We start from the raw sequence: 14,594 nt of genomic DNA, 5'->3' as shown, positions 1-14,594 counted from the left end.
ATTTGGAGTGAATTTTGGGAACATTTTCGGGAATTTTGGGGGAATTTTGGCTGAATTTGGGTCCCAGCTCCTTTTTGAGTCAATTCCAGGTGAATTTTGGTCAAAATTTTGGGAGAAATTTGGAGAATTTGGGGGATTTTGGGGTTCCCAGACCATTTTTGGGGGATTTGGGGTGAATTTTGGGGAATTTCTGGTGAATTTTGGGGGAATTTGGGGCAATTCTGTGGAATGTCGGTGATTTTTTGGGGCAATTTTGGGGAATTTTGGGGCATTTTGGAGAGTTTTGGGGGAATTTCGGGGAAGTTTGAAGCATTTCCGGGGAGTTTGGGGTGAAATTTGAGAAATTTGGGGTGAATTTAGGGAATTTTGGGGCATTTTTGGTGCATTTTGAGGCGATTTTGGGGCATTTTGGGGGGTTTTGGGGCATTTTTGGGGCATTTTGTGCAATTTTGGGGCATTTTTGGTGCATTTTGAGGCGATTTTGGGGAATTTGAGGCGATTTTGGGGCATTTTTGGGGCTTTTGGGGGCATTTTTGTGCAATGTGAGGAAATTGGGGGCATTTTTGGGGCATTTTTTGCAAATTTGGGGCATTTTTGGTGCAATTTGAGGCGATTTTGGGACATTTGAAACGATTTTGGGGCATTTTTGGTGCATTTTTGGTGCAATTTTATTTTTAGTGCAATTTTGGCGCATTTTTGGTGCAATTTTGGCGCATTTTTGGTGCAATTTTGGGGCATTTTTGGGGCTTTTTGGGGCATTTTTTGGGCATTTTTAGGGCAATTTTGGGGCATTTTTGGTGCATTTTGAGACGATTTTGGGACATTTGAAGCGATTTTGGGACATTTTTGGTGCTTTTTGGGACATTTTTGGGGCATTTTGGGACATTTTGGGGCATTTTTGGGACATTTGAGGCGATTTTGGGGCGATTTTGGGGCATTTTGGGGCATTTTTGGTGCAATTTGAGGCATTTTTGGGGCATTTTTGGGGCTTTTGGGGCATTTTGGGGAATTCCGTGGGGGGGTTCCCGCCCCTCCCCCTCCCCCCCCCCGGCCCCGCCCCTCCCCCGCATTCCCCAAATTCCCGCGCCCGGCTCCGCCAATGGGAGCGCGGCCAGGGGGCGTGGCCAAGGCAAGGGGGCGTGGCCTCAAGCCCCGCCCCCTCCTCCCCAAATAGGGGTCCCGGGGCCCCTCCCCCCCCCAAAGGCCGCGGGGCGCGAGCGGCGATGGGGGAGGGGCTGGGCTGGGTGAGTGGGGGAGGGGCTGGGGGGGATTTTGGGGGGATTTGGGGGGTCCCGAGTGGGATTTGGGGGAATTTTGGGGGTCCCAAGAGAATTTGGGGAGATTTGGGGGTCCCGTGAGGATTTCAGGGGGTCCCAAACCATTTTGGGGAGGATTTTCGGGGGTCCTGATGGAATTTGGGGGGATTTTGGGGGGTCCTGAGTGAATTTGGGGGAATTTTGAGGGGGTCCCAAGAGAATTTGGGGAGATTTGGGGGGAATTTGGGGGTCCCGAGGGGATTTCAGGGGGTCCCAAACCATTTTGGGGAGGATTTTGGGGGTCCTGATGGAATTTGGGGGATTTTGGGGGGTCCTGAGTGAATTTGGAAGGGTTTGGGGGTCCTGGTGGCGTTTTTAGGGGGATTTTGGGGGAATTTGGGGGATTTTGGGGGGATCCTGAAGGAATTCGAGGGGAATTTGGGGGGTCCTGGGTGGGTTTTGGGGGGGTCTGGAGGTGTTTTAGGGGTTTGGGGGGTCCCAAACCATTTGGGGGGGATTTTGGGGGTTCTGAAGCGATTTGGGGAGGATTTGGGGGGTCCTGAAGGAATTGGGGGGAGTTTTGGGGGTCCTGGTGGGGGTTTTTAAGGGGATTTGGGGTGTCCTGGAGGAATTTGGGGGGATTTGGGGGGATCTTGGGGGGTCCTGGAGGAATTTGGGGGTCCCGAGGGGGATTTTAGGGGTCCCAAACCGAATTTAGGGGCGATTTGGGGGGTCCTGAGAGAACTTGGGGAGGATTTGGGGGAGTTTTTGGGGGGTCCTGGAGGGAGTTTTGAAGGAATTTGGGGGTTCCGAGGGGGATTTGGGGGGTCCCAAGAAGATTTTGGGGCTCAGCGGGGGCAGTTTTGGGGGTTTGGGGGGATTTTCGGGGGTCCTGAAGGAATTCGAGGGGAATTTGGGGGGTCCTGGGTGGGTTTTGGGGGGTCGGGAGGTGTTTTAGGGGGTCCCGAACCATTTGGGGAGTTTGGGGGTCCTGAGGGGATGGGGGAATTTGGGGGATTTGGGGAGGTCCCGAGGGAATTTGGGGGGATTTGAGGGGATTTTGGGGGATGTTGGGGGAAATTTGGGGGTCCGCAAAGAATTGGGGGGAATTTGGGGGTTTGGGGGACTCGGGGGAATTTTGGGGAAATTTGGGGGAATTTGGGGGTCCCGCAAGGAATTGGGGGGAGGGGATTTTGGGGGTCCTGAGGGAGCTGAGGGAAAATTTGGGGGATTTGGGGGCTCCTGAAGGAATTTGGGGGAATTTGGGCAAGATTTTGGGGGTCCTGGGGGAGTTTTTAGGGATTTTTAGGGGGGAATTTGGGGGAATTTGGGGGAATTTGGGGGCTCCTGAAATTGTTGGGGAGTTTTGGGGGTCCAGGGAGTTTGGGCGGACATTTGGGGGGTTTGGGGGTCCCGGCGGGATTTGGGGGTTTGGGGGTCGGATTTGGGGGGGGTCACCCCAGGGGGATTGGGGGTCAAATTTAGGGGTCCCAAAGGGATCCTTTCCGGTAGTGGGGGCTCCGCCCCCTTGGCCCCGCCCTTTGGGGGGAATTTGGGGGTCCTGGAGTGGGATTCTGGGGGGATTTGGGGAATTTGGGGGGATTTGGGGGGCCTGGCCGGGGAAGTGGGGGGGGCTGAGGGGTTCTGGGGGGGTTTGGGGAAACCCCCTTTCGGGCCACCCTCGGGTTTTGAGGGGAATTTTGAGACTTTGGCGAATGTGGGGCGGTGGGTAAATGGGGTGGGGACATGAAAGGGCGGGGCTCAGTGGGCGGGGCTAAAGGGGCGTGGCTAAAGACAACAATTGGGGTGGGGCTAAAGAGGGCGTGGCTAAAGAGGAAAAGAGGGGGTGGAGCTAAAGAATTTGTTAAAGGGGTGTGGCCACAGAAGGGGCGTGGTTAACGAAATTGGGACCATAGAGGGGCGTGGCCAAAGGGGCTGGGGATAACAAATGGGCAGGGCTAAAGGGGTGGGGCTACATTGGCAGATCACAAAGGGGCGTGGCTAAATGGGGTGGGGACACAAAGGGGCGTGGTTAAAGGGGCAGGGTTAAAGGGGTGTGGCCACAAGCGGGTGTGGCTAAAGGGGCATGGCCACAAATCAGGGGAGAAGTGGGCGTGGCTAAAGGGGGCGTGGTTAAAGGGTGTGGCCACAATGGGGGGGCGTGGTTAAATAGGGTGGGGCCTTAGGGGGTGTGGCCAAAGGGCTGGGGCTAACATGGGTGGGAGGGCTAAAGGGTGGGGCTACAGATTGGCAGTCACAAAGGGCGTGGCCAATGGGGGGGGGGTATAAGGTTGGGGTGGTAAAGAGGATGGCGGGGCACGGTTACAAGGGGTGTGGCCGGTGACTGAATGTTGGGTGTTGCTAAAGGGGGGCAAAGGGGCCACAAATCAGGGGAGAAGTGGGCGTGGCTAAAGGGGGTGGTTAAAGGGTGTGGCCACAATGGGGTGTGGCTAAATAGGGTGGGGTTAAAGGGGTGTGGCCACAAAATGGGCGTGGCTAAAGAGTAAAGTCTCAAATGGGCGTGGCTAAAGAGGCTCGATTAAAGGGTGTGGTCACGAGTGGGCGTGGCCAACTGCGGGTTTAAGGGTGGGGTCACGAATGGGCGTGGTGAAAGGGGCGTGGCTAAAGTGCTGGAGTCACAAATGGGGCGTGGCTAAAGGGAGGTGGGGAAAGGGGCGTGGCTGATTTCGGGGAGATATTGGGAAATTTGGGGGGGAATTTTGGGGGGATTTGGGGGATTTTTGGGTCATTTTGGGGTTAATTTTGGGGTTAATTTGGGGGCAATATTGGGGTTGACTTGAGGGTTATTTTGGGATGATTTTGAGGTGATTTGGGGCAATTTTGGGACAATATTGGGGCTGATTTTGGGCTCATTTTGAGGTGATTTGGGGCAATTTTGGGGTCATTTTGAAGTCGATTTTGGGGTTGATTTTGGGGTTGATTTTGGACAATTTTCGATTGATTTTGCGTTGATTTTGGGCTGATTTTTGAGTTAATTTTCAGGTGGTTTGGGGATTATTCTGGGCAATTTTGGGCAGCTCATTTTGGGCAGTTAATTTTGGGGTTAATTTTGGGGCGATTTTGTCAATTTTGGAGCGATTCCCCCTCCATTTTGGGGTTGATTTCGGGCCCATTTTTGCCCCATTCGGGGCCGTTACACCGAGTGGGCGTGGCCAGAGTGGGCGTGGCCTGACGTGGGCGTGGCCAGGTGAGCACCACCTGCGGATCCGCCCCGTGACCCTGGAGGACGACGAGGTCTTCACCTGCCAGGCGGGGGAGGGGAACGAGACCCGAGCGTCCCGACCGGCGCAGCTCAGCGTGCTGGGTAAACTGGGACAAACTGGGACAAACTGGGACAAACTGGGGTCAAACTGGGACAAACTGGGACAAACTGGGACAAACTGGGACAAACTGGGACAAACTGGGAGGGACTGGGAGGGACTGGGATCAAACTGGGAGGGACTGGGAGGGAACTGGGATGGACTGGGAGGGACTGGGAGGGAACTGGGACAAACTGGGATCAAACTGGGATGGACTGGGACAAACTGGGAGGGAACTGGGATGGACTGGGAGGGGATTGGGATTGAACTGGGAGGGACTGGGATTGACTGGGATAAACTGGGACAAACTGGGAGGGACTGGGAGGGAACTGGAATGGACTGGGTTATACTGGGATGGACTGGGAGGGACTGGGATCAAACTGGGACAAACTGGGAGGGACTAAAAGGAGTGGGATCAAACTGGGAGGGAACTGTGAGAGAACTGGGAGGGGACTGGTTTATACTGGGAGGGACTGGTTTATACTGGTTATACTGGGAGGAACGGCTCTTCCCAGTGGGATACCAGGGAGTGACTGGGATATACTGGGAGCGACTGGGAGGGAACTGGTTTGTACTGGTTTGTACTGGGAGGGGCGCCTGTTCCCTGTAGGATACCAGTGAGTGAACTGGGAGGGACTGGGATGGGACTGGGAGGGACTGGGATGGACTGGGATGGACTGGGATGGACTGGGATGGACTGGGATGGGATTGGGAGGGGACGGAGGGTTACTGGTTTATACTGGTTTGGGGTTTTCCATTACTGGTTTAGGGTCCGGGGTTACTGGGAGGGAACTGGGAGTGACTGGGACAAACTGGGAGAGGCGGAGGGGATCCCCCCAAAACCCGCGCAAAGCTGCTCCAGTCCCTCCCAGTATAAACCAGTATAAACCAGTAACCCCCAGTTTCCCTCCCAGTCCCTCCCAATCCCCTCCCAGTCCATCCCAGTCCATCACGGTAACCCCTAACCTTAAACCAGGACCAAAACATCACAAACCAGCACAAACCAGTACAAACCAGTACAAACCAGTACAAACCAGCACAAACCAGCACAAACCAATACAAACCAGTACAAACCAGCACAAACCAGCACAAACCAGCACAAACCAGCACAAACCAGTCCAACCCAGTGCAAACCAGCACAAACCAGCACAAACCAGTACAAACCAGTACAAACCAGCACAAACCAGTACAAACCAGTACAAACCAGCACAAACCAGTACAAACCAGTACAAACCAGCACAAACCAGCACAAACCAGTACAAACCAGCACAAACCAGCACAAACCAGCACAAACCAGTCATCCCAGTGCAAACCAGCACAAACCAGTACAAACCAGCACAAACCAGCACAAACCAGCACAAACCAGCACAAACCAGCACAAACCAGCACAAACCAGTACAAACCAGTACAAACCAGCACAAACCAGTACAAACCAGTACAAACCAGTACAAACCAGTACAAACCAGCACAAACCAGTCCCTCTCAGCACAAACCAGCACAAACCAGCACAAACCAGTACAAACCAGCACAAACCAGCACAAACCAGTACAAACCAGTACAAACCAGCACAAACCAGTACAAACCAGCACAAACCAGTACAAACCAATACAAACCAGTACAAACCAGTCCCTCCCAGTACAAACCAGTACAAACCAGTCCCTCCCAGTACAAACCAGTACAAACCAGTCCCTCCCAACCCCCCCCAGTCCCTCCCAGCACCCCCGCGCTGGAGCTGCTCGAGGGGGCGGAGCTCCCGCTGCTGGGCGGGGCCGAGGTTCACGTGCGCTGCCACGCCCACGACGCTCGCCCCGCCCCCACCCTGGAGCTGCGCCTCGGTGAGGATTTGGGGCCATTTCGGGCCAGTTTGGTTAAAGTGGGGGTGATTTGGGGGCATTTGGGGTGATTTGGGGGCATTTTGGAGAATTTTGGGTGATTTGGGGGCGATTTTGGGAATATTTGGGGGCATTTGGGGTGATTTTGGGGCCATTTTGGGTGATTTTTGGGGTGATTTTGGTGATTTGGGGCTGATTTTGGGGCTGATCTAAAAAGAAATTTTGGGGCAATTTGGGGCGATTTGGGGTGATTTTCAATTTATTTGGGGCATTTTGGGTGATTTTGGGGCATTTTGGAGAATTTGGGGCAATTTTGGGAATATTTGGAGCAATTTTGGGTGATTTTGGGGGTGATTTTGGTGATTTTTGGGGTGATTTTGGGCTGATCTAAAGAAATTTTGGGTTTTTGGGGCAATTTGGGGTGATTTTGGCTGATTTTTAATTCATTCAGGTGATTTTTGGGCTGATTTTGGGCTGATCTAAAGAAATTTTGGGACAATTTGGGTTGATTTTGGGCGATTTTTAATTTATTTGGGTGATTTTGGGGCATTTTGGGACAATTTTGAGGCAATTTGGGGTGATTTTGGGGCTGCTTTTGGGCTGATTTAGGGAAATTTGGGGACAATTTTGGGACACATTTGGGTGATTTGAGTGATTTTGAGTTTCTTTGGGGCATTTCGGTTGATTTGGGGTCATTTTGAGGCTGATTTTGGGCTGATTTTTAATGATTTGGGCTGGTTTGGGGTGACTGGGGGGTTTTGGATGTTCTGGCTGATTTGGGCTGATTTGGGGGCGATTTTTTTCTGACTTTGTGCTGGTTTTGGTGATTTGGGGGTGATTTTTGCTGATTTTGGGATATTTTAGCTGACTTTGGGGTATTTTTGTTGAATTTTGCGATGATTTTTGCTGATTTTGGTGTAATTTGGGGGTATTTTTGGTGATTTTGGGGTGATTTTTGCTGATTTAGGGATGATTTTTGATGATTTTGGCTGATTTTGGGGTGGTTTTGGTGAATTTTGGGTTATTTTGGGATGATTTCTGCTGATTTTGGTGTAAGTTTAGGGTATTTTTGATGATTTTGGCTGACTTTGGGCTATTTTTGGTGAATTTTGGGTGATTTTTCCTGATTTGGGGGTATTTTTGATGATTTTGGCTGATTTGGGGGTGGTTTTGGTGATTTTGAGATGATTTTTACTGATTTTGGTGTAATTTTGGGGTATTTTGGGTGATTTTTGGGTGATTTTTGGGTGATTTTTGCTGATTTTTGGGTGATTTTTTGGTGATTTCTGGGTGATTTTTGCTGATTTTGGGGTATTTTTGGTGAATTTTGGGATGATTTTTGCTGATTTTGGGATGATTTTTGCTGATTTTGGGGGCATTTTTGGTGATTTTTGGGTGACTTTGGCTGATTTTGGGGCATTTTTGGTGATTTTTGAGTGACTTTTGCTGATTTTGGTGTAATTTTGGGGTACTTTTGGTGATTTTGGTGTAATTTTTCAGATCTTTTGGCCGACTTTGGGGTGTTTTTGGCTGATTTTGGGGTGATTTTTGCTGATTTTGGCTGATTTTGGGGTGATTTTTGCTGATTTTGGGTGATTTTTGCTGATTTTGGGTGATTTTTGCTGATTTTGGGGTGATTTTTGCTGATTTTGGGTGATTTTGGGTGATTTTTGCTGATTTTGGGGTGATTTTTGCTGATTTTGGGGTGATTTTTGCTGATTTTGGGTGATTTTGGGGTGATTTTTGCTGATTTTGGGTGATTTTTGCTGATTTTGGGTGATTTTTGCTGATTTTGGGGTGATTTTTGCTGATTTTGGGTGATTTTTGCTGATTTTGGGTGATTTTTGCTGATTTTGGGTGATTTTTGCTGATTTTGGGGTGATTTTTGCTGATTTTGGGTGATTTTTGCGTGATTTTGGGTGATTTTTGCTGATTTGGGGTGATTTTTGGGTGATTTTTGGTGTTTGTGGCCGCAGGCGAGGAGCCCCTGCCCGACGTCTCCTCCCGCGTGTTCGAGGGGTCCCACCCCAAACTGAGCTCCAGCGAGGCCACGGCCAGGTCAGCACCAGTACAAACCAGTACGGACCAGTAGGGACCAGTACAGACCAGTACGGACCAGTAGGAACCAGTACAGACCAGTACGGACCAGTATAAACCAGTATGGACCAGTAAGAACCAGTACAGACCAATATGGACCAGTAGGGACCAGTAGGGACCAGTAGGGACCAGTAGGGACCAGTAAGAACCAGTATGGACCAGTATGGACCAGTAAGAACCAGTATGGACCAGTATGGACCAGTACGGACCAGTACGGACCAGTATGGACCAGTATGGACCGGTACGGACCAGTATGGACCAGTATGGACCAGTATAGTCCAGCATAGAACGGTTTAAGCCACTATAGACCAGTATAAACCAAACCACTCCCTCCCAGTCCATCCCAGTCCAAACCAGTCCCTCCCAGTCCAAACCAGTCCCTCCCAGTCCAAACCAGTCCAAACCAGTCCGAACCAGTCCGAACCAGTCCAAACCAGTCCAAACCAGTCCAAACCAGTCCATCCCAGTACAAACCAGTCCAAACCAGTCCGAACCGGTCCAAACCGGTCCGAACCAGTCCGAACCAGTCCGAACCAGTCCGAACCAGTCCAAACCAATCCAAACCAGTCCTACACCAGTCCCTCCCAGTCCCTCCCAGTCCCTCCCAGTCCCTCCCAGTCCCTCCCAGTCCGTCCCAGCCCGAGCCGGTTTCCCGTTCCAGGCTGAGCCCCGGCCCCGCTCTCCAGGGGCGGCTCCTGCTCTGCTCGGCCTCCAACCGTCGGGCGGCGCCAAGCACGGCCGGTCGCGCCAGTCGCGGTGACCACATCCCATAATAGACACCCTAATTATCCCTAATCCAACCAATTAACCCAAACTGAGAATGACATCGCGGGTGAGCACCCCATCCCATAATATACACCCCAATTAACCGTAACCCAATTAACCGCAATTAACCCAAACTGAGAATGGACATCGCGGGCTGAGCCCGACATCCCATAATAGACACCTAATTAACCGCAATTAACCCCAATTAACTGCAATTAACCCAAACTGAGAATGGACATCGCGGGTGAGCGCCGACATCCCATAATATACACCCTAATTAACCGTTATTAACCGCAATTAACCCAAACTGAGAATGGACATCGCGGGTGAGCACCGACATCCCATAATAGACACCCTAATTAACCGCAATTAACCCCAATTAACCGCAATTAACCCAAACTGAGAATGGACATCGCGGGTGAGCACCGACATCCCATAATATACACCCTAATTAACCCAATGAACCCCAATTAACACAAACTGAGAATGGACATTGCGGGTGAGCACCGACATCCCATAATATACACCCTAATTAACCCTAATTAACCCTAATTAACCCAAACTGAGAATGGACATCGCGGGTGAGCGACCGACATCCCATAATAACCTCTTAATTACCCCTTAATTACCCCTTAATCAACCCCAATTAACTGCAATTAACCGCAATTAACCCCAATTAACCCCAATTAACCCCAAATTGTCCCAAATCTCCCCTCGAATCCCCCCCAAAGCTGCTCCAGTCCTTCCCAGTCCCTCCCAGTATAAACCAGTAACACCCAGTTCCCTCCCAGTCCCCTCCCAGTCCATCCCGGTTTGTCCCAGTCCCTCCCAGTTCCCCCCAATTCCCTCCCAGTATAAACCAGTAACCTCCCAGTCCCTCCCAGTCCATCCCAGTCTATCCCAGTCCCTCCCAGTAAATCCCAGTATGCTCCCAGTCCCTCCCAGTGCTCCCAGTAAATCCCAGTATGCTCCCAGTCCCTCCCAGTGCTCCCAGTATCCAGGGCCTGCCCAGTCCGGGAGCTCCCAGTGCTCGCAGTAAATCCCAGTGTGCTCCCAGTCCTCCCAGTGGGACCAGGTACTGGGTGCTGCCCGCTGGTCCGGGCGGGAGGAGCTGGGATGGGCTGTATACTGGGGGGCCCCGGCAGTCTGCACTGGGACAAGGTACTGGGTGTACTGGGAGGGTTATACTGGGAGCGACTGGGAGGGACTGGGATGGGACTGGGTTATACTGGGAGGGACTGGGATGGACTGGGATAAACTGGGACAAACTGGGAGGGACTGGAACAAACTGGGAGGGACTGGGAGGGAACTGGGATCAAACTGGGACCAAACTGGGAGGTTACTGGGAAGGACTGGGAATCAGTCGGATCAAACTGGGAGGCACTGGGAGTTACTGGGATCGTACTGGGACCAAACTGGGAGTGACTGGGTGATACTGGGAGTTACTGGGAGAGACTGGGAATCACTGGGATCATACTGGGAGGCACTGGGATCAAACTGGGAGTCACCAGGATCATACTGGGAGGGACTGGGAGTGACTGGGTGATACTGGGAGTTACTGGGATCAAACTGGGAGTGACTGGGAGTTACTGGGAGTGACTGGAATCAAACTGGGATTTACTGGGAGCCCTTTGTGGGCGTGACCCCACTTGAACCCCGCCCCTTTCTCTGACCCCGCCCATTTCTCCGACTCCGCCTCCTTTCTTGTCCCCGCCCCCTCACAGGACGGGCTCCCCCTGGCGGGGGCGTGGTCAGAAGACGAGGGGGGCGTGGCCAGGGCGCGGCTCGTGCTCCGCCCCGCCCCCGAGGACGATGGCGCCATCCTGCGGTGCCGCGCCGTGACGTCACTTCCGGGGGGCGGGGGCAGCGCCAGCGTCAAACTGCGAGTGGCGTGTGAGGAACTGGGAGGGACTGGGATAAACTGGGATAAACTGGGAGGGGCTGGGATAAACTGGGAGGGGCTGGGATAAACTGGGATAAACTGGGAGAAACTGGGAGGGACTGGGATAAACTGGGATAAACTGGGATAAACTGGGATGGACTGGGATAGACTGGGATAAACTGGGATAAACTGGGATAAACTGGGATAAACTGGGATAAACTGGGATAAACTGGGATGGACTGGGATAAACTGGGATGGACTGGGATAAACTGGGATAAACTGGGATGGACTGGGATGGACTGGGATGGACTGGGATGGACTGGGAGGGAACTGGGATGGACTGGGAGGGAACTGGGAGGGGCTGGGATAAACTGGGATAAACTGGGATAAACTGGGATAAACTGGGATGGACTGGGATGGACTGGGATGGACTGGGATGGACTGGGATAAACTGGGATAAACTGGGATAAACTGGGAGGGACTGGGAGGGACTGGTTTGGTTTATAGTGGTCCATACTGGTTTATACTGGTTTGTACTGGTCAGACCATGCTGACCCATAATAACCCATACCAGTCCATACTGGTTCATAGTGGTTTATACTGGTTTACATCAGTCCATACTGGTTTGTAACCATTTATACTGGTCCATACTGGTCCATACTGGCCAGTACTGGTCTGTACTGGTCCGTACTGGTCCGTACTGGTCAGTACTGGTCCATACCGGTCCATACCGGTCCATACCGGTCCATACTGGTCTCTAACTGGTCCGTACTGGTGTGTACTGGTCCGTACTGGTCTCTAACTGGTCCGTACTGGTCTCTATACTGGTCCATACTGGTCTCTAACTGGTCCATACTGGTCCGTACTGGTCCATACTGGTCCGTACTGGTCGTACTGGTCTCTAACTGGTCCATACTGGTTTACACCGGTCCGTACTTGTCTCTAACTGGTCCGTACTGGTCTCTAACTGGTCCGTACTGGTCTCTAACTGGTCCGTACTGGTTTATACTGGTCCGTACTGGTCTCTAACTGGTCCGTACTGGTTTATACGGTCCGCTACGGGCGGTGCCCGTACTGGTCGGTAGGTCGTACTGAGTCGTACTAGTGCTCCCAGTTTACCCTTCCGTGCTGGTCTCTAGCTGCTCGGTTGGTGTCCCCTGAGCCCCCCGCAGCGAGGGAGCCACTCCAGTGAGGGACTGGGATATACTGGGATATACTGGGATGGACTGGGATATACTGGGATGGACTGGGAGGGACTGGGAGGGACTGGGACGGACTGGGATAGACTGGGAGGCACTGTGAGTGACTGGGAAGGAATGGGATGTACTGGGAAGGAAATGGGAGGGACTGGGATGGACTGGGAGGGATTGGGAGCAGATTGGGATGGACTGGGATCAAACTGGGAGGGACTGGGAGCGGCATCAGTGAGTGACTGGGATATACTGGGATATACTGGGATATACTGGGATGTACTGGGATATACTGGGATGGACTGGGAGGAGACTGGGAGGGAACTGGGAGGGACTGGGATATACTGGGATATACTGGGATGGACTGGGTTATACTGGGAGGGATGGGGGGGACTGGGAGAGAACTGGGACAACCCTGGGAGTGACCCCTGAGTGACCCCTGAGTGCCCAGTGACCCCGAGTGACCCCGTGCCCCTTTGGTGACCCCCAGGGGGGCGGAGCTTATTCCAACGTGACGCTGCGGGGGCGGGGCCAGGACCACGGGGCGGCGCTGGTGTGCGAGGCCGAGACCCCCGGGGTGGGGACGCGGAGCGTGAGCGTGGCGGTCAGCGTGAGCCGTGAGCCGCGGGGGTGTACTGGTTATACTGGGGGTACTGGTTATACTGGGGGTACTGGTTATACTGGGGGTACTGGGAATGGGGGTACTGGGGGTACTGGGTGTACTGGGTGTACTGGGAATGGGGCTGGGTGTACTGGGGGTACTGGGAATGGGGGTACTGGGGGTACTGGGGGGTACTGGGAATGGGGGTACTGGTTATACTGGGGGTACTGGGAATGGGGGTACTGGGGGTACTGGTTATACTGGGGGTACTGGTTATACTGGGGGTACTGGTTATACTGGGGGTACTGGGAATGGGGGTACTGGTTATACTGGTTATACTGGGTGTACTGGGAATGGGGCTGGGTGTACTGGGGGTACTGGGAATGGGGGTACTGGGGGTACTGGGGGTACTGGGATGGGGTACTGGGGGTACTGGGGGTACTGGGAATGGGGGTACTGGTTATACTGGGGGTACTGGGAATGGGGGTACTGGGGGTACTGGTTATACTGGGGGTACTGGGAATGGGGGTACTGGGTGTACTGGGGGTACTGGGACTGGGGGTACTGGTTATACTGGGGGTACTGGGAATGGGGGTACTGGGGGTACTGGGTGTTGGTGGGTACTGTTATACTGGGGTATGGGTGGGGGTACTGACTGGGGTTGGGTGGGGTTTATACTGGGGGTACTGGGAATGGGGGTACTGGTTATACTGGGGGTCTGGGTGTACTGGGGGGGTGATGGGGGTGGTGTAGGGATGGGGTGTATACTGGGGTACTGGGGGTACTGGGAATGGGGGTACTGGTTATACTGGGGGTACTGGGAATGGGGCTGGGTGTACTGGGTGTACTGGGGGGTACTGGGAATGGGGGTACTGGTTATACTGGGGGGTACTGGGGGTGGGGTACTGGTTCTGGGGGTACTGGGAATGGGGGTACTGGTTATACTGGGGGGTACTGGGAATGGGGCTGGTCGTACTGGGTGTACTGGGGGTACTGGGTTACTGGGGGTACTGGTTATACTGGGTGTACTGGGAATGGGGCTGGTCGTACTGGTTATACTGGGGGTACTGGGAATGGGGGTGGTCGTACTGGTTATACTGGGTGTACTGGGAATGGGGCTGGGTTACTGTGTGTACTGGGGGGTACTGGGGGGTACTGGGAATGGGGCTGGTTATACTGGGGTGTACTGGGGGGTACTGGGATGGGCTGGGATGGGCCTGGTTATACTGGTTATACTGGGGTGTACTGGGGTGTACTGGGGTGTACTGGGATGTTACTGGGGGTACTGTATGGGGCTGGGCTCTGGTTATACTGGGGTTTACTGGGGGTATGTAGCTGGGATGTACTGGGATGTACTGGGATGTACTGGTTATACTGGTTATACTGGGGTGTACTGGGGTGTACTGGGGTGTACTGGGGTGTACTGGGGTGTACTGGTTATACTGGTTATACTGGTATGTACTGGGATGTACTGGGGTGTACTGGTGGTTATACTGGGGTGTACTGGTTATACTGGGATGTACTGGGGTGTACTGGGATGTACTGGGGTGTACTGGGGTGTACTGGTTATACTGGTTATACTGGGATGTACTGGGGTGTACTGGGATGTACTGGGGTGTACTGGGGTGTACTGGGAGATACTGGGATGTAC

General features: G+C 53.0%; 1 protein-coding gene across 1 annotated transcript in view; it reads left to right on the top strand.

The window, feature by feature from the left end:
• Window positions 1-1,223: 1,223 nt before the first annotated feature.
• NPHS1 (NPHS1 adhesion molecule, nephrin) overlaps window positions 1,224-14,594 on the top strand; it is a 28,304-nt gene continuing 14,933 nt past the window's right edge. The window contains exons 1-8 of the mRNA XM_030970867.1: window positions 1,224-1,244; window positions 4,434-4,581; window positions 6,283-6,411; window positions 8,385-8,466; window positions 9,167-9,242; window positions 10,995-11,163; window positions 12,315-12,340; window positions 12,833-12,959. Coding sequence (XP_030826727.1) covers window positions 1,224-1,244; window positions 4,434-4,581; window positions 6,283-6,411; window positions 8,385-8,466; window positions 9,167-9,242; window positions 10,995-11,163; window positions 12,315-12,340; window positions 12,833-12,959 — 778 coding nt within the window. The remainder of the gene's footprint in view (window positions 1,245-4,433; window positions 4,582-6,282; window positions 6,412-8,384; window positions 8,467-9,166; window positions 9,243-10,994; window positions 11,164-12,314; window positions 12,341-12,832; window positions 12,960-14,594) is intronic.

This window comes from Camarhynchus parvulus, unplaced genomic scaffold (assembly GCF_901933205.1).
Source record: "Camarhynchus parvulus unplaced genomic scaffold, STF_HiC, whole genome shotgun sequence".
Classification (NCBI taxonomy): Eukaryota; Metazoa; Chordata; class Aves; order Passeriformes; family Thraupidae; genus Camarhynchus; species Camarhynchus parvulus.
The sequence above is the reverse complement of the archived record's forward strand: the minus strand, read 5'-3'. Positions and strand labels throughout refer to the sequence as shown.